The 19,914-nt window shown below is 46.6% G+C and overlaps 1 protein-coding gene across 1 annotated transcript; it reads right to left on the minus strand.

Annotated features, from left to right (window-relative positions):
• Positions 1-12,815: 12,815 nt before the first annotated feature.
• Positions 12,816-15,053, minus strand: LOC119331470 (probable peroxygenase 5). Its single transcript, XM_037604632.1, has 4 exons — positions 14,670-15,053; positions 14,092-14,192; positions 13,295-13,420; positions 12,816-13,199 (listed from the first exon to the last, which is right to left on the minus strand). Exons 1-4 carry the CDS (start codon positions 14,922-14,924, stop codon positions 13,040-13,042), a joined length of 642 nt encoding a protein of 213 aa, XP_037460529.1. The 5' UTR covers positions 14,925-15,053; the 3' UTR covers positions 12,816-13,039.
• Positions 15,054-19,914: the final 4,861 nt, after the last annotated feature.

Consider the following 19,914-nt stretch of genomic DNA (forward strand, 5'->3'; position numbering starts at 1 on the left):
GCAAGCAAGGAGCTACACTACATATGCATGGGTATATGTGTAAAGGGCCATATCGGTGGACTGAACTGCAGAATGCCAGAATAAGAGGGGGATAGCTAATCCTGTCGAAGACTACACTTCTGGCAGCCTCCGTCTTGCAGCATGTAGATGAGAGTAGATTTAAGTCCTCCAAGTAGCATCTCCAAGTAGCATCTCCAGTAGCATCGCATAGCATAATCCTACCCGGCGATCCTCTCCTCGTCGCCCTGTAGAAAAGCGATCACCGGGTTGTCTGTGGAACTTGGAAGGGTGTGTTTTATTAAGTATCCGGTTCTAGTTGTCATAAGGTCAAGGTACAACTCCAAGTCGTCCTGTTACCGAAGATCACGGCTATTCGAATAGATTAACTTCCCTGCAGGGGTGCACCACATAACCCAACACGCTCGATCCCATTTGGCCGGACACACTTTCCTGGGTCATGCCCGGCCTCGGAAGATCAACACGTCGCAGCCCCACCTAGGCAAAACAGAGAGGCCAGCACGCCGGTCTAAACCTAAGCGCACAGGGGTCTGGGCCCATCGCCCATAGCACACCTGCACGTTGCGAGGGCGGCCGGAAGCAGAACTAGCCCCCTTAATACAAGAGCAGGCTTACGTTCCAATCTGGCGCGCGCCGCTCCGTCGCTGACGTCTGAAGTGCTTCGGCTGATACCACGACGTCGGGATACCCATAACTACTCCCACGTAGATGGTTAGTGCGTATAGGCTCGTAGCCGACTCAGATCAAATACCAAGATCTCGTTAAGCGTGTTAAGTATCCGCGAACGCCGAACAGGGCCAGGCCCACCTGTCTCCTAGGTGGTCTCAACCTGCCCTGTCGCTCCGCCACAAAGTAACAGTCGAGGGCCGTCGGGAACCCAGGCCCACCTCTACCGGGATGGAGCCACCTGTCCTTTCAGCCCCCTCGTCAGAATCACTTGCGGGTACTCAATGAGCTGACCCAACTTTAGTCACCATCTGTATAGTATGTATGTATGTATAGTATATACCCGTGATCACCTCCCAAGTGATCACGGCCCGATAGTATAGCAAGGCAGACTGACAAGAATGTAGGGCCAATGATGATAAACTAGCATCCTATACTAAGCATTTAGGATTGCAGGTAAGGTATCAATAGATGTAGCGACAATGTCAGGCTATGCATCAGAATAGGATTAACGAAAGCAGTAACATGCTACACTACTCTAATGCAAGCAGTATAGAGGAGAATAGGCGATATCTGGTGATCAAGGGGGGGGCTTGCCTGGTTGCTCTGGCAAGAGAGAGGGGTCGTCAACTCCGTAGTCGAACTGGTCAGCAGCAGCGTCGGTCTCGTAGTCTATCGGAGAGAAGAGGGGGAAGAAATAATGAATACAGAGCAAACAAAGCATCACAAAATATAACAAGGCAATACGCGGTGTTCGGTGTGCCCTAACGCGGTAGTAGGTGATACCGGTGAAGGGGGAAACACATCCGGGAAAGTATCCCCGGGGTTCCGTGTTTTCGAGCAGAGGAGCCGGAGGGGGAAAGTTGCGAGTTCGATAGGTTAGGGGGGTGTGGCGGACGAACGGGCTGCGTTTCCAGGTTCGTCTCGTCGTTCTGAGCAACTTTCATGTTGAAAATATTTTAATCCGAGTTACGGATTAAAAGATATGATTTTCTAAAGATTATATTAATTTTTGGAATTTAATTAATTAATTATTTAATTCGAAAATGAATTTATGACGTCAGCATGATGTCATGCTGACTTCAGCAGTCAACAGGGTTGACTTGGTCAACCCGACAGGTGGGTCCCGTTCGTCATTGACTGTTTAGTCTAATTAATGTTTAGCTAATCTAATTACTGTTTAATTAAACTAATTAGTTAATTAGGTTAATCTAATTATGATTAATTAACTTAATTAATTCCTTAATTAATTAATTAATTTAATTATTATTTATTTATCTAATATATATATTTTTAATTCTTTTTTTTAATTCTTTATTATTTTTTTAATCCCTCTTTTTTTTGTTCTGGGGCGTGGGCCCCATGTGTCTGTGGCCCAGAGGGGCTAGCGGGCATGGGTGCGGCGCTCGCCCGAACGGCGCGGGCGTTGGGCGCGGGCGCACCCGAGCGGGCACTCGCCCGCAGGATGGGACGAGGCCGCCGGGGCTGGGGTGGACACGACCAGCGAGGAGGAGCGCCGACGGGTGCTGCGGGCGCCGTGGGGAGCAGCACAGGGCGAGGGGCAGGGGGCTCACGGTGGCCAACGGCGATGCCAACAGGGGCGGTGGTCGCGAGCGCGTGCATACGGGGACAGAGGAAGAGAAGAGGCCGGGGGCCTCACCGGCGATCGTGGGGACTAGGCAGTGGGCTCGGGGAGGGTTGGGGACGACGTCGACGGAGTCCAGGCGGAGGAGCTCCGGGAGGAGGACGAGGACGCGAGGTGGTGACTCCGGCGAGGGGGCTCCTGCGGCGGGGTCCCGGGCGGCGGGGTCGCGGCGAGGCGGCAGTCGAGGTGGAGGGCGACGCAGTTTCGGGTGACGTCGTGGGAGCTCGCCCAAGTGGCTGTCGATTGCGGTGGCGAGGCGCGTTTGAAGGGCAACGCGGCGCCGGGCTCGGGTGCCGACGTGGATGACGACAGGGAGGGGTTTCTCCAGACGGCGTCGGCGAGGTCCAACGATGGTGCGGCGTCGAGGAGGCGGGGGCGAGGTAGCGGGCGGCGCCGGAGACGACGAGCGGCGTCGGCGCGCCGGGGTCGAGGGCAGCGGGCGTACAGATCGAGCGGGGGGTGAGAGAGAGTGGGGGGGCTCGATCCCGATCCAGGAGTGGATCGGGGGGAGGGAGAGTGGGGGGTGTCGGTGCCTAGGGTTTCGGCACCAGGGGGTTAAGGGAGTGGGGTGGGCCGGCCGGTTGGCCTTTGCCCAGTTGGGCTGGTGGCCTGCTGGGCCAAAGCCCAGTGATGGGGGTTTGCTTTTTTTTTCTTTTTTACTTATTTTCTTTAATGTTTTCATTTAAAGTTTCTTTTATTTTAGTTTTATAAAATACCCAGTCAGCACCTAAATTAGTATTACTAATTAGTCCACTGCCACAATTATTTTGGCACACTACTAATTTAGTTTTATTATTATAACTTTATAAAAGGCATCTAATTAATTGTTTTTGCTGTCATTTCTATTACTTTAGTGCATTTAAATATTTTATTAAAAGATAATTTATCCACCAATATTTACTAAGGATTATTAGACACATTAGGAACAATTTAGTTTTGACTTTTGAAAACTTTAATTGTTTAACTTAAATTCAAATTTTGAATATGAATCGTTTCGAACTAACGTGAGATTATCAACAGTAATCCGAGGTGACATGGCATCCTTAATGTGGGGTTACTATAGCCTAATTATCCGGGCGTCACAATTCTCCTCCACTACAAGAAATCTCGTCCCGAGATTTAAGGGGGAAGTAAGGGGGAAAGTTCTAGTTACAAAATTCTAATGAGTCTTCTCAGTCTTGGCTGCCCTTTCGAAGAGGTTGATCCCTTTCGTTGATGTCTTCATTTCTCTGCTTCAAGGCACCATGATCAAGTCGTCATCCTTTCTTCGGGATCTCCATCGTCCTACGAACGCGACCAAGGGGAAAAACTCCGGAAGAATGCATCTCCACAAAGCTGGGCATCTGACGGTGAACTCAATGGGAAATACACAAGGTACCCCGCGAGTTGTATTACAGTGAATTCGTTGAGTGCAATATACGATGGTACCAAAGTTTCAAACGGGTAGGCAATCGTTCATTGCCTGAAACAGAGTGTGAATGGGGTTCAGAGCAATGGGAATAAGTATTGTGTCCGATACCAGAATTGATCACTAGGAAGGTGGCTCGCAAATTACATACGAAGTCAAGCTATAGGAATAACTTTGGCAACAGGGTGTATAGGAGAGTCAGGTTTCGATCCTGTGAAATGGTGGGTTATGGGCCCACCATGTGGTTCTTTTTTTTTAATAGGAGCAGTGACATCTTGCACGGTCATGATAGCAAGGCATGTCAGGGAGTACCATGTCAGCTATGTCGGCAACAACGTTGGTACCAAGGGCGAGGGACGAAGAGAACCATTTTCCTGCTCGTTGAAACGAGGCGGACCAATAGGCAAGGTTCCCGTCCATCGGTGGTTACCGGAATGTTTTCAACAATAGTAACAGGGTCTTGCTGACAGAGTTGTACACCGAGGTGTTTACATAAGCAGGAGAACATTACTGCTTAGATCATATAGATCACAAGAAAGGTTAAACAAAACAATGGAAAGGAAAAGGTGATCATCAGATCAAATAGAACAATGGAATGGAAAATATGTTTATACACCTATTTCAGGGGTATATCCTTCCCAAGGACAAGCAGAACATGATAACCATGACATGATATTAAGTAGAAAAGCCTCTAGGTGAGGGGAGAGAAATTTTCATGACATTATCCATACAGTGGTGTTTGGATAATTGAGCAAGAAACGTTTAGCATTGGGCTTCAAATGTTCTTGTTGAAACATTGGAGTACCATAGACATGCTTCGAGATAGAATTGACATGGTCTTCAGGTGAAGATCAAACTTTGGAAACACGAAGGATCCATCAGGAATAACTTGTAGAATAAGTCTTACAATTTCCCCATGGATGAACGGATAACCTTGCTGAAAAGGAATCTATAGTGATAGGTCCTCTAGCCGAGGGGGGGGGGGTGCTAGGCATGACATCATGTTACCGGGTCATCAAAGGATCAACATCATAACTCTTGGAAAGTTGTCCCAACCATCATATCTGACCGAGATTCAGATCCGATTGGTGTCAGGATACCTGAGACTCAGGATGTCCGAGAAGAAAAGGCGCAACACAAATCGTTGAAATGGCATTGCAAGCTTCTCGGGAAATGAACTATGGGAGCGGGTTTCTGAAGCAATAGTTCACCATTAAACCAAGGAGAGGACAAGGAGGTGTCTGGTGAACTCAACGGCAATTCACCGAGATTCCCAAAAGATGGATTTCCACAATTAAGTGAACAAGGAGATAACATTGGTCAGATCAAATGATATAAGGAAGTATGCTTGAGGAAAAACATACACAATTAAACATTGGTTGAAAGGTGCGCCCGAAATATGGGTTGGGTTGCACGACCAATGTCAGAATGGTGATTCAATAGTCAATAGCCTAAGAATGAACTTTCGACCATTAACTTCAAAAAAAAATAGGGTTGCTAGAAGGAAAGAATCCAAACAACACCGTTCACTTGTTGGAATTAACACGGGGACCAATAAAGAATGGTGATGGTGAGAAGTATTTCTATGCCAAGAATTCTCAAGAGGTGGAACAAATCTCAGAACATTCTTGACATAAAGGATGGTAATACTCCAAGGTAAAGAAGAACAATTGCTGGATAGCAAGGAACTCAAGGTATAACACCAAACATGAACAAGCTTGTGTTCGCGGGAAGGCAATAAAAGTCGATGATAACGCAGATCATCAAGGGCAAGGATGGTATTTCTCATCATGAATTCAATTGATATCCTGGATGAGCTCAGAATGTTGATGATCACGACACCTTTGTCGCGAGAGTTCATGAAGATGTAATCGATCGGCGACGACATCAAGTCAAAGTAATGATGAAGTGAAAGGTTATTGGAACCAAGGGTACGACTCAACTCGAAACCAAGCTTGTTGTTCAAGGCGAAATGATACGACGATGAGGATCGACGTAAGGTTAGTTCATCATCGAAAATTGGTGCTCCGAGAATAAGGACCAGGTAGCACAGTTAGAATCGTCACGACAATGATATAGCCAAACAGGCTAGGAATGGCGTGATCGGGTACAAACTCGTATTTATAGAAGCTTACTGAAGAGTTGTTGAACCGTAGTGCGGACTCGATTCAGTTATCGGTGTCTTTGAGTGTATAATAACTCAGAGCCCGTGAAAAATTGGAATCAGTGGAAAGGTAGCACCTGATGAAGAACTCATAAGAAGTTATGCAGTTCCATGATAATCTTGAGATACCAGGGGGTAATACTCGACGACAGATCCAAGTAGAGGTTGGACTGGGGTATTGCTCTATAGAAGACAAGTGCTTAAACTTGCACAGGAAATGGTATTTAAAGGAGGACATGGTCGGAACCACGATTGCAAAGGATCAATTCACCGATACCCAAGGATATTATATCAAGGAAATAGTTATAAGAAGCTTCCATGATAGGATCTACATCGTGTCCATGGGCATGAACACAAAGTTCAAGGTTGACTCCCACTTCTTTAATGCATAACCTTCATTCACCTCTCGTATTTCGAAAATGACATTAGTTGTTGAAAGTTTTACCTGGTGCAATACCAGATAAGTTTGTCCCGTGAAATCTTTCGGGTTCACACAGATTAGGGAAGGCATAGGTTCAACCCATCAGGGCATCTTAGGAACATATACCACAAACTCCGGAGTAAATAATACAAGCTCGAAAGTAGAGCATTGTTCAAAAGAAGATGATACAATTTACCAAAGGCACTATATATCCAAGGGAAGGCTCACAAGGTTATTGAATATGAAGGACAATGTCGGATAAAATCCATTAAAGGATCTGTCGGTCCATAACAGAGCTGATGTGAGCATCAGCACACAATCAGAGGAAGTAACAATGCAAGGGCATTGGATTATAGAAACAACTGACTAAACCAGAGCTCAAATGCAAAGGAATTATGATTTCCAAATTAAGGGAACAGAAGCAATGTTCTGATTAGGGGTGGAAAAGTTGAATAGCCTTAGGGGTACTATCGACGACATTTGGATTGGTTGAGAACCAGCTCATGTTTAAAATGACGTCTGAGCCGGAAAGATAATTTAAAAGGATCAACTGATGATTGCGTGCATTCGCACTCATGTTGAATCAAAAGGATCAAAATGACGATGCCTAAGGATACTAACGAATATTGCCAGACATATGGAAAGCATCCAACATGCAAGTAGACAAGTATGACAGAGCAATAAGCTACTAAGGATTTTTGGAGGATCGAATAGTATTTCGAAGACCATTGTGGAACACATGAACAACTGGGGGATGAGCGGATACTCGATAAGTGCAATAATTATCCATAAGGGTATTCAGGTGACAAGGAACAGCAAGGCGATAAGCTCAAAGGATTATCGAAACAACGACGAGTGTTTCGAGGTATCTGGTAATAACAAGACCAACTGGGGATGAATGTAAGAATAACAACTGCAAGTAGTTATCCATAAGGGTTGACGGTGGACGGGGAATTGCAAATGCGATGAACATAAGTTCTCGGGTTAACAGCGGAGAGTATCTTCAGGGTCTTCACATGCCGCAGACGATCATCATTAATAAGGGGCTCTCCGGGTGAAAGTGATAACGAGATCCTAATGTTAGATTTAGCAAAAATCATTTAACCCGAATAGAAGAGAAATAAGAGTCCCAGAGTATAGGTCGAGGAATAAAAGATCCTAATACCACCCAATGGCGACATGGGCCCGTAAGGCACACAACCAAGTTAGTAAAAGTTTTGCAATGCCTAGACTCAACTTCGGCCAAGGAGTTGGAAAGGGGATTCCTACAGGCAGTCGGCTCTGATACCAACTTGTGACGCCCCCGATTTAATCGTACACTAATCATGCACGCAAATGTGTACGATCAAGATCAGGGACTCACGGGAAGATATCACAACACAACTCTAAAACATAAATAAGTCATACAAGCATCATAATACAAGCCAGGGGCCTCGAGGGCTCGAATACAAGTGCTCGATCATAGACGAGTCAGCGGAAGCAACAATATCTGAGTACAGACATAAGTTAAACAAGTTTGCCTTAAGAAGGCTAGCACAAACTGGGGTACAGATCGAAAGAGGTGCAGGCCTCCTGCCTGGGATCCTCCTAACTACTCCTGGACGTCGTCAGCGGGCTGCACGTAGTAGTAGGCACCTCCGGTGTAGTAGGGGTCGTCGTCGACGGTGGCGTCTGGCTCCAGGGCTCCAGCATCTGGTTGCGACAACCAGGTAGAAGGGAAAGGGGAAAAGAGGGAGAAAGCAACCGTGAGTACTCATCCAAAGTACTCGCAAGCAAGGAGCTACACTACATATGCATGGGTATATGTGTAAAGGGCCATATCGGTGGACTGAACTGCAGAATGCCAGAATAAGAGGGGGATAGCTAATCCTGTCGAAGACTACACTTCTGGCAGCCTCCGTCTTGCAGCATGTAGATGAGAGTAGATTTAAGTCCTCCAAGTAGCATCTCCAAGTAGCATCTCCAGTAGCATCGCATAGCATAATCCTACCCGGCGATCCTCTCCTTGTCGCCCTGTAGAAAAGCGATCACCGGGTTGTCTGTGGAACTTGGAAGGGTGTGTTTTATTAAGTATCCGGTTCTAGTTGTCATAAGGTCAAGGTACAACTCCAAGTCGTCCTGTTACCGAAGATCACGGCTATTCGAATAGATTAACTTCCCTGCAGGGGTGCACCACATAACCCAACACGCTCGATCCCATTTGGCCGGACACACTTTCCTGGGTCATGCCCGGCCTCGGAAGATCAACACGTCGCAGCCCCACCTAGGCAAAACAGAGAGGCCAGCACGCCGGTCTAAACCTAAGCGCACAGGGGTCTGGGCCCATCGCCCATAGCACACCTGCACGTTGTGAGGGCGGCCGAAAGCAGACCTAGCCTAGTGGCGTTCCAGTCCAATTCGGCGCGCGCCGCTCCGTCGCTGACGTCTGAAGTGCTTCGGCTGATACCACGACGTCGGGATACCCATAACTACTCCCACGTAGATGGTTAGTGCGTATAGGCTCGTAGCCGACTCAGATCAAATACCAAGATCTCGTTAAGCGTGTTAAGTATCCGCGAACGCCGAACAGGGCCAGGCCCACCTGTCTCCTAGGTGGTCTCCACCTGCCCTGTCGCTCCGCCACAAAGTAACAGTCGAGGGCCGTCGGGAACCCAGGCCCACCTCTACCGGGATGGAGCCACCTGTCCTTTCAGCCCCCTCGTCAGAATCACTTGCGGGTACTCAATGAGCTGACCCGACTTTAGTCACCATCTGTATAGTATGTATGTATGTATAGTATGTACCCGTGATCACCTCCCAAGTGATCACGGCCCGATAGTATAGCAAGGCAGACTGACAAGAATATAGGGCCAATGATGATAAACTAGCATCCTATACTAAGCATTTAGGATTGCAGGTAAGGTATCAACAGATGTAGCGACAATGTCAGGCTATGCATCAGAATAGGATTAACGAAAGCAGTAACATGCTACACTACTCTAATGCAAGCAGTATAGAGGAGAATAGGCGATATCTGGTGATCAAGGGGGGGGCTTGCCTGGTTGCTCTGGCAAGAGAGAGGGGTCGTCAACTCCGTAGTCGAACTGGTCAGCAGCAGCGTCGGTCTCGTAGTCTACCGGAGAGAAGAGGGGGAAGAAATAATGAATACAGAGCAAACAAAGCATCACAAAATATAACAAGGCAATACGCGGTGTTCGGTGTGCCCTAACGCGGTAGTAGGTGATACCGGTGAAGGGGGAAACACATCCGGGAAAGTATCCCCGGGGTTCCGTGTTTTCGAGCAGAGGAGCCGGAGGGGGAAAGTTGCGAGTTCGATAGGTTAGGGGGTGCGGCGGACGAACGGGCTGCGTTTCCAGGTTCGTCTCGTCGTTCTGAGCAACTTTCATGTTGAAAATATTTTAATCCGAGTTACGGATTAAAAGATATGATTTTCTAAAGATTATATTAATTTTTGGAATTTAATTAATTAATTATTTAATTCGAAAATGAATTTATGACGTCAGCATGATGTCATGCTGACTTCAGCAGTCAACAGGGTTGACTTGGTCAACCCGACAGGTGGGTCCCGTTCGTCATTGACTGTTTAGTCTAATTAATATTTAGCTAATCTAATTACTGTTTAATTAAACTAATTAGTTAATTAGGTTAATCTAATTATGATTAATTAACTTAATTAATTCCTTAATTAATTAATTAATTTAATTATTATTTATTTATCTAATATATATTTTTTTAATTCTTTTTTTTAATTCTTTATTATTTTTTTAATCCCTCTTTTTTTTTTGTTCTGGGGCGTGGGCCCCATGTGTCTGTGGCCCAGAGGGGCTAGCGGGCATGGGTGCGGCGCTCGCCCGAACGGCGCGGGCGTTGGGCGCGGGCGCACCCGAGCGGGCACTCGCCCGCAGGGTGGGACGAGGCCGCCGGGGCTGGGGTGGACACGACCAGCGAGGAGGAGCGCCGACGGGTGCTGCGGGCGCCGTGGGGAGCAGCACAGGGCGAGGGGCAGGGGGCTCGCGGTGGCCAACGGCGATGCCAACAGTGGCGGTGGTCGCGAGCGCGTGCATACGGGGACAGAGGAAGAGAAGAGGCCGGGGGCCTCACCGGCGATCGTGGGGACTAGGCAGTGGGCTCGGGGAGGGTTGGGGATGACGTCGACGGAGTCGAGGCGGAGGAGCTCCGGGAGGAGGACGAGGACGCGAGGTGGTGACTCCGGCGAGGGGGCTCCTGCGGCGGGTCCCGGGCGGCGGGGTCGCGGCGAGGCAGCAGTCGAGGTGGAGGGCGAGGCAGTTTCGGGTGACGTCGTGGGAGCTCGCCCAAGTGGCTGTCGATTGCGGTGGCGAGGCGCGTTTGAAGGGCAACGCGGCGCCGGGCTCGGGTGCCGACGTGGATGACGACGGGGAGGGGTTTCTCCAGACGGCGTCGGCGAGGTCCAACGATGGTGCGGCGTCGAGGAGGCGGGGGCGAGGTAGCGGGCGGCGCCGGAGACGACGAGCGGCGTCGGCGCGCCGGGGTCGAGGGCAGCGGGCGTACAGATCGAGCGGGGGGCGAGAGAGAGTGGGGGGGCTCGATCCCGATCCAGGAGTGGATCGGGGGGAGGGAGAGTGGGGGGTGTCGGTGCCTAGGGTTTCGGCACCAGGGGGTTAAGGGAGTGGGGTGGGCCGGCCGGTTGGCCTTTGCCCAGTTGGGCTGGTGGCCTGCTGGGCCGAAGCCCAGTGATGGGGGTTTGCTTTTTTTTTCTTTTTTACTTATTTTCTTTAATGTTTTCATTTAAAGTTTCTTTTATTTTAGTTTTATAAAATACCCAGTCAGCACCTAAATTAGTATTACTAATTATTCCACTGCCACAATTATTTTGGCACACTACTAATTTAGTTTTATTATTATAACTTTATAAAAGGCATCTAATTAATTGTTTTTGCTGTCATTTCTATTACTTTAGTGCATTTAAATATTTTATTAAAAGATAATTTATCCACCAATATTTACTAAGGATTATTAGACACATTAGGAACAATTTAGTTTTGACTTTTGAAAACTTTAATTGTTTAACTTAAATTCAAATTTTGAATATGAATCGTTTCGAACTAACGTGAGATTATCAACAGTAATCCGAGGTGACATGGCATCCTTAATGTGGGGTTACTATAGCCTAATTATCCGGGCGTCACACCAGCCTGAGCAATCGCCTTTTCACGGGCGCTCGGTCGTTCTTGGTCAAGTTTGGATCGCCTCTCCCTGCGAGGAGGCGACTCGACTTCTTCTTCGTCACTTGGGTCGTCGCTTTCTTCGTCCCCTTCACCGTCAGAATACCATTCGCCACTGTCGCCGCCGCTCGCCTCTCCTTCCAGGTCACTTGCCTATTTTAATCCTATAAATCTTTATTTTTGGCGTATATAATTGATTATAGCACCATTTTTTGGCACCATATTATACTAACTGTATATTATATAAAAGATATAACATAATGTAATAGAATCGTAAAATTGGTCATACTTTGAAACCGTTGAACAGATAGAAAGACTAATAATTCAACATATGAAAGTGACAACATCTTAACATATAGGAGTACAAAAGATAGGAAATAGAAAATGATTAGAAAAAACTTACAAACTATAGGAGAACTATTTTTTATTAATAATGCTTGTTGTAATAATTCCCCAATTTTTAAACATTCCCACATTGTAATTCATGTGGAAAATTGCGAATTATCATGTCTAAACAATTCATAATTCATTTCAAACAAGTTTGTAGTTTTAAAATACTGAAATAGAAATCCAACTAACCAAGTTAACTTACTGGTGTAAGTCAATGCTAGACAACTGAAGAAGACGACCACGTGCTGATATCTGCAGATCGAAATTTTAACAGACAGACGGTCAATACGTTTAGAAACACGAACGCATCAAATTATCAATCAAATCTTGAACGACTGAATTTGTGACTTTGGAAGGAAACCTAGAGCCTTCGATGTGGTGATGCCTGATGCTGCCAACTGACGAAATGGATTAAAGATGAAGCAAAGCTGCCAAATGTCGAAGAGATAGTTTTTATTTCGGTGCGTAAAATTCTAAATTCGGACAGACATTCATCTATGAGGTATGAAAAAATAAATTCAGCACGCACAACAGTTAAACTCACTATTCATTACTTAATTTGTTTTAATACATCGTAAATGAATTTGTGTTTGATCTTCAGATTTCACACCGATGAATGGCAACCATCACTATGCTTTGCCGGCCGAATGGAAGTGTTTCGCCATTGACGTGCACACAAGTACAAAGTTACAAAATAACTGCAAACATATTCATGGAACCCAAGTGGACATCAAGTTCGTACAAATTAGTTTTTTTCTTCTTTTAGGGAGGTTCATACAAATTAGTTACCTGGAGATTAGTAGGAATGTGAGTATCTTGAAGATAAAATTGAGAACCGGATGTCGTAAGGAGTGTAAGTTGTCTGGCGAGACGCAAATAAGCCAACAATAACAACAAAATGTACAAAGTACTAAAAACAAATGTGAAAAGAAATTTCCCAATTTGCAGGCAGTTTCTATACATTTACATCAGGCTCCCATTCTCATTCCAAGAAACATGAAACCTATAACAAATGAAACCGAACGATCACAACATTAATTTCAGGAACCGAACTCACAAGCACACCCCAATCTACAAGTACTTACACAGGACCACAAATAAGCGGGTATCGGAGGACATTTCATCATTTCTTCTTGGCAAATTCCTTAGCTTCCTTCTTTTCTCGCTCCAACTTTTCAAACACCCTGCCATCATAGACCGCCTTCATAGTCTCCTTGTGAAGAAACCCCTCCTTGTCTTTGCACAGTGCATAGAGAAGTCTCCACTCACCGAAGGCGCCCACCCTGCCATGTTTTTAATCCAAAAGCATGATGAGCTTAAAAAAGAGCGTGCTGCTTACATTTTCACATTGTTCACACTCGAGGTGAAGTAATCTTACCGTCCTTTGAAATCTTTAGGGTCCCTGTTTGCTTTAAGCATCTCCCCCAGCTCTTTGCTCGTTAGGGCATCAGGCCTGGTGTGGGCATGCTTCTTGAATATCTCCTCAAACTTTTCAGGAACGAACCTGCAATTTTGATCACAAAACCATAAGTTAGCAACTTTGCACATGCACTCATGTTAATTGTAGAGTATCTGAGTTTGTAGGACTAGGACGTCGTCTAGTTTGAAAAAGAAGCAATATATTCTCTCATCGGTGGCATGAGCATGATCCGTCTGCCCTAGGGCGGTGGGTATGCACGGGAACGTATCTGGTGCACCGACGCAATTGATGCTACCGGTGCACCGAACCCCGTTGCACATTAAAAATTATTCAAAAAAATCTAGAAAAAAATTAGTGCATTGACGCAACATCACTGTAAGTTGTCACAAAAATTCACGTCAAAATTCAAAACATTGCTCGAGATACAAAAATGACAAATTTTACATCAATATGCTAATGGGCCAAAACTGAAGCCCAACTTGTGTTATGTACTATTCAGTGTCAAATTTGTCATTTTTGTATCTTGAGCAATGTTACGAATTTCGATTTGAATTTTTATGACAATATACATTGATGTTGTGTCAATGCACTAATTTTTTTACAGATATTTTCGAACATTTTAGAATGTGCAACGGGGGACCGGTGCACCGGTAGCACTAATTGCTCGGGTGCACCAGATACATTCCCGGGTATGCACATGGTATGGTAGGCTAAGTTAGAGTCGTCGTAGTCGTAGCTACTGTATAAAGTAGTACCTTCCGTTGGTATCGTACACGTCTGTGTCACTCCCATGCTTGCCCTGCTGGATGGTCTTCACGTAGATTGGGAACTTGAAAGCCGGAGGTTTCACGTTCGCCTGCAGCAATATATAAACTCGAGTCGATCAGCACCTCTTTAAGCACGCAAGAAAAATAATAATGGAAGCTAATTTCATGCCACTTGGTTCAGTTTTGACAGATCCCAACTGCTTTGTTGATGTAAGTAGAGTACGTATAAATCTACTTCGCTCCTGCTTCCTTTTCTGGTAAAACTAGCTGGCATCTCTTTCTTTCTTTCATTTGCCGCGAAAGGCAAGGGCTCTGCGGTGCACCATTTGAAAGGAAGCAAACGCCCGCCAAACCCGCCGGAAGGCGCGCGCGAAGCCAAAAAACGGAAAGACAAACGGAAAGCCAGCGGTCCAACTAGTTCGCGTACAGCACCAATTAAGTCATCAACAACAGTGCTGTAGTAGCATCAGGACCAGTACACTACGCGCGCATCTCCGTCTCCGTCATCCACATGGTGGACAGAGAGATCGATCGACCAGCGAGAGGGTTTTTTCGTACGTACGTACCGGTACGGTCTTGGGCGCGAGGAGGCCGTTGATGAGGACGGCGCCGGCGGCGGACACGACGACGCCGCAGCCGATGGCACGCAGCCCTTGGTAGGTCTCGGAGGGGTAGATGATGCCGTCCCTGTTCCGGTCGAAGAAGGCGGCGTGCTTCTGCAGCGGCGTCAGCTCGTGGTTGTACACGTCCGCCATGGAGGACTGCTCCTCCTTCACCTGCTGCTGCTGGCTCTCTGCGGCGTCCGCGGGTTTGGAGCCCATGGGTGGATGGATGGTTTCGGCCGGCCGGCGATCGAGGAGAGGGAGAGAGGGGGGCGGGAGAACGGTGTCGCGGGAGGATCAGCTGGATGTCTCGGTGTGATGTGATGCCAAGGTGACTGACGCGGGGAGAGGGAGAGATGGTGTGTGTCTTGTACCCGGGGAGTTCGTGGGGTATATGTAGTACGCGCTCCAAGCCTCCATCCATGGGTGCCGTGCGCGCGGGCACCAGCCAACCATCGGCCAAGCATGCGAGGCACTTCATTTAATTTCTCCACGATCTCGCTGCTGCTGTTTCCTTAGACTTGGCACCGCCCCACCTTTGGTAGTACTACTAGGGCGTGTTTGGCGCCCGTAGCAGCTGGGGCTGGCTTAGCTGAGACTGGCTCAACTTGATTGTCCCCATCTATACCTCTCGCATTAGGACAACATTTTTGGCACAATGTTTGGTTGCCTGCATTGCCTCGCTCACGCAACTACACGGTATTTAGTTGTATACGCGGGATATGATTAAGTGTGAACACTTACACTTAACGCACACAGTTACACCGTGCCTCGCGATTGCAGCGGACGGTGACCGTGGCGCCGTGTTCGACACGATGACCACGAAGTCTCAGACGAGCGTTCTTGCCGGCGCCGCGGCGAACTGGTTGCTAGCGTCTCTGCCGTAGAGAAAGTCCATGCGGGGGAGCATTGAGGCAGAGGACGGGGGAGGAGAAATGCATTGTGTGTCGGACCATGGCGACGGCGGGTGACTGTTGTTGTGGCGCACGCGGCGACACACGTGCACGGAGTCGTGCGCGAGCGACACCGTCGGCGACACGGAGAACTAGTTGCTAGCCTCGTTGTCGCAGAGAAAGTCCGCACGAGACAATGGATAGAGGAGAAGAAATGATCTGCTTACGTCATGGCAGCGTCGGTGCAGTAGGACGAGAGGAAGGAGGCCAAGATAACCAAAGCCGGAGACACACTCTAGTGTAGTAGAGTATTTAATCAAAAACTACCACATTTGCCGGAAAACGTGACGAAAAACTACGACTCTATGATTTTGTGCGAAAAACTACCAAATTTTTCCTAAACCGTGGCAAAAAATTACCAACTCATGAAAGCGCTCGGTTCGCCCGCGCTAACCCCGATTCTGACCGGTTGGGCCCGCGAACAGTTGCCACGCTGGCTAACGGACGGCCGGCATGCATTGACGGCCGTTAACGGCCCGTCCGCTGTCGGGACGTCGGCTATCGGTCGGGTGCGGTGCGGGTCAAGATCTGATCCGTTCCCCTCTCGCTGCACTCTCTCCGTCCTCTTCCTCTCTCTGAACTAGGTGGCGGCGGCAGCGGCGACGCTGGCGGCGGTGGTTCTGGAGTGGGGCGTCGGCGATATGGGTGGTGGCGGCGGCCGCGACGCTGGCGGCGGTGGCACAAGTTTGGACGTTGCGGGCTTAGTCGACAATTGGTTGGGGAGCAGCAGTTTCTCGACGCAGGCCGGCTCGCAGCAGCAGGAGGCACAGCTCACCCAGTCATCGCTAATGGGTTGCAGGTATGGAAATATCATCTGCTAGGTTAGCTGCTTCAATATGTCAAATTGGTTAGCTGCTCATGAATTGGTTAGCTGCTTCAATCTGGCAAATTAGTAAGATGTGTTTGTTAGAGATTGTTGTGTAGTAAACTGTATTGCACTTGTAGCTCTGTCATTTTCAATTCAATTCATGAGCACCTATTTTCTGCAGTTTTGCTGACAAGAAGTGGAAGATATGGTTTCATTTAGAAGGGAGAAACCCTGTGAAAAGGGGTATATATGAGTCAGATATATCTTTTGTTACTCTACAATCACTCATTGCTAGTGAAGGGTATGGGCAGAGTGATTACATGTACTATGTGAAGGAGGAGGAAATTGGATCTGACAGAGTAAAGTATTTAGGTAATGAAGCTAGTGTTCATGAAATGTTGGAGTTTTTTAATCATGTCAATGTTGTGAACATAAGGGTTGTGAAAGATGTTGAACCTGGAATAAGCACACATGCTATTCAGAATTACATGAACACTCAAGAGAGTTGTTGTGTGCAAAAGGTTGTGGAGCAATCTGAGCTTCAGAATGAGATAGATGATAGAAAGGCTCAGCTTGAGAGGAGCAGGATTCAAAGAGAGGCAAATTTGAACCACTTTAAAGGAGACACTGAAGTGTCTGAATTTTGTTCTGATGATTCAGTTCATTCAGATGGGAGTGCTGAAGCTGTTCAACAAATGGAAATAGAGTGTGCCTCTGAAGAGGAAACAACATTGCAAAGTACTGCTATTGTGAAACATGGGAAGAACCCTGGGCCAACTAGCAGATGTCACAATGAGGTAGAGAAAAAACATTTTGAAGATTGGTTTCCTGAAGCGGATGAGTTTTGTTTTGCTGGTGATGCAGGCATAAGTGATGAGGAAGAAGAAGATGAAGTTGAACTACCATACCTCATGAAGAAGCCAAAGACAAAGAGTAGTAGAAAAAAGATGAAGAAAAGGGTATATTTTGACCCTTCAATTCCCAATTCACATTTACTCTTGTGCAAGAGCTTGTGTTTTGATTTTGTTTACCAGTTCAGAGAAGCATTAAGATATTTTCATATAAGGACTTTGAGGTCTTTTCACTACCGCAGGAACACTCCAACAAGAATTATTGTTTGGTGTTCACAGAGAGAGCATGGATGTGAATTTTGCGTGTGTGCCTCCATGATAGCTCATGAAAGAATATTTTGCATTAAGAAGTGTAACATGGAGCACACTAGTCCAGCATCAGCAGAGAACACAAAGGTTACTACTAAGTGACTTTCCAAAGCAGTTGAGCCTTCTCTTAGAGCAGATCCTAGAGCACCTGTGGATTCACTTATTAAAAACAGCAAAGTCAAGTTTTCAGTTGATGTATCAAAGAGTGTGGCCTATAGGGCAAGGAGGAAGGCTATTAAGGTTGTACAAGGTGACCAGAAGGAGCAGTACTATAGACTGAGGGACTACCTACAAGCAGTTCTTGACACAAACCCTGGTAGCAGGTGTGTAGTTACAACATTTGAGGACCCAGAAAACCCTGACCCAACTCCTAGATTTAAGTACATGTTCTACTGCTTGCATGCATCAAAGCAAGGATTTCTTAATGGTTGCAGGCCCTTTATAGGTAAATCTATAACTGCATTTTGTTCAAAATATCTTGTTGTAATTTTTTGGTAACTAATTTGGGTATGGATGCAGGGCTTGATGGTTGCTTCATCAAGCTAACCACTGGACAGCAAATTCTTACAGCCACAGGAAGAGATGGCAACAACAACATCTACCTCATAGCCATTGGTGTGGTTGATAAGGAAGATTCAGAGAGTTAGACATGGTTCTTAACCCAGCTAAGATGTTGCATTGGAAGTGGAAGCAAATTTGGAACCTACACCATTATTTCTGACAGGCAAAAGGTATGCAACCTATCTTAGCCAGTAGTTCAGATAAATATAGTTATTACTGGCTTTATTTCTTTTTGTTCATGGCCATGATTATTAATTTACAATCAGGGTCTTCTTAAGGCTATAAATGAGGTGTTCCCTGATTCCCCTCGGAGATACTACCTCAAGCACATCTATGCAAATTTTCAGTCAGCTGGTTTCAGATGAGCAGAACTAAAAAAGCTAGTAGATAAGGCTAGCTACTCATTCACCAAACATGGCCATGAATTAGCAATGGTAGAGCTTAAAGCAGAGTGTGAGAATGCCTGGAAGTGGCTTACAAAAATTCCAAAGGAGACTTGGTGTAGGTCTTCAATGGATTACAATTGCAAAACTGATCTTGTTGTGAACAACCTTAGTGAGGTTTTCAACAAAATGATCCTTGATGTTAGGGCCAAACCAATTAGAACTATATTTGAAGGAATAAGGACTAAGCAGATGATCAAAAGGCAGAAGACTAGGAAAAAAACAGAGAACAACAGGTGGATGATCACACCCAACTATTCAGAGAAACTAGAGGAGAATAAGAAGTATGCCAAATTTTGTGAGGCACATAAGGCTGGTCCTGACATTTGGCAAGTGTCTAGTAAGGAAAATCAATACTGTGTCAACCTAGCTACTAACTCGTGTGACTGCAGGAGGTGGGACATGACAGGTGTGACATGCAGTCATGTAATAGCAGCAATGAGCAAGATTCACATGCACCCAGAGGACTATGTGCATGAATTTTTCAAAAAACCACTATATATTGAAGCAAACAAAGACATAGTGTACCCTGTCCCTGGTCCTGGATTCTGGCCTGACACCCATACTCAGGATATTGAGCCACCAGTGTTCAAAGAAAAAGTAGGGAAAAAACAAACAGCTAGGAGAAAGGGCCAGTTTGAGGTGCCTGCACCAAAAGACACAAGCAGGATGGGAACAATTACATGCAGAAATTGTGGTCTATAGGGCCATAGATTTACTTACTGTGGGAAAGCTCTAAACCCAAGCCTTCAGATGAGAAAGAACTTACACCAGGTCATTTAAAAATGTTGCATTCTTTGTTTAGTTAATAGTTGTTTAATTATTTTAGGTCTGCAGCAATTGTACTAACTGTTGGGTTTCGTAGCAATTTCAAAAAAAATCCTACGCACACGCAAGATCATGGTGATGCATAGCAACGAGAGGGGGAGAGTGTGATCTACGTACCCTTGTAGATCGACAACAGAAGCGTTAACTTGGTTGATGTAGTCGTACGTCTCCACGGCCCGACCGATCAAGCACCGAAACTACGGCACCTCCGAGTTCTAGCACACGTTCAGCTCGATGACGATCCCCGGACTCTGATCCAGCAAAGTTTCGGGGAAGAGTTCCGTCAGCACGACGGCGTGGTGACGATCTTGATGTACTACCGTCGCAGGGCTTCGCCTAAGCACCGCTACAATATTATCGAGGACTATGGTGGAAGGGGGCACCGCACACGGCTAAGAATATGATCACATGGATCAACTTGTGTCTCTAGGGGTGCCCCTTGCCTCCGTATATAAA

This window comes from Triticum dicoccoides, chromosome 7A (genome assembly GCF_002162155.2).
Source record: "Triticum dicoccoides isolate Atlit2015 ecotype Zavitan chromosome 7A, WEW_v2.0, whole genome shotgun sequence".
NCBI lineage: Eukaryota > Viridiplantae > Streptophyta > Magnoliopsida > Poales > Poaceae > Triticum > Triticum dicoccoides.

Bases quoted from the DNA above. Each gene is read 5' to 3' on its own strand.
- LOC119331470 (XM_037604632.1), bottom strand. From the start codon at position 14,924: ATGGGCTCCAAACCCGCGGACGCCGCAGAGAGCCAGCAGCAGCAGGTG. The intron at 14,193-14,669 runs GTACGTACGTAC...ATATTGCTGCAG, and splicing joins TCGCGCCCAAGACCGTACCG to GCGAACGTGAAACCTCCGGC. The intron at 13,421-14,091 runs GTACTACTTTAT...TCAAAATTGCAG, and splicing joins GTGTACGATACCAACGGAAG to GTTCGTTCCTGAAAAGTTTG.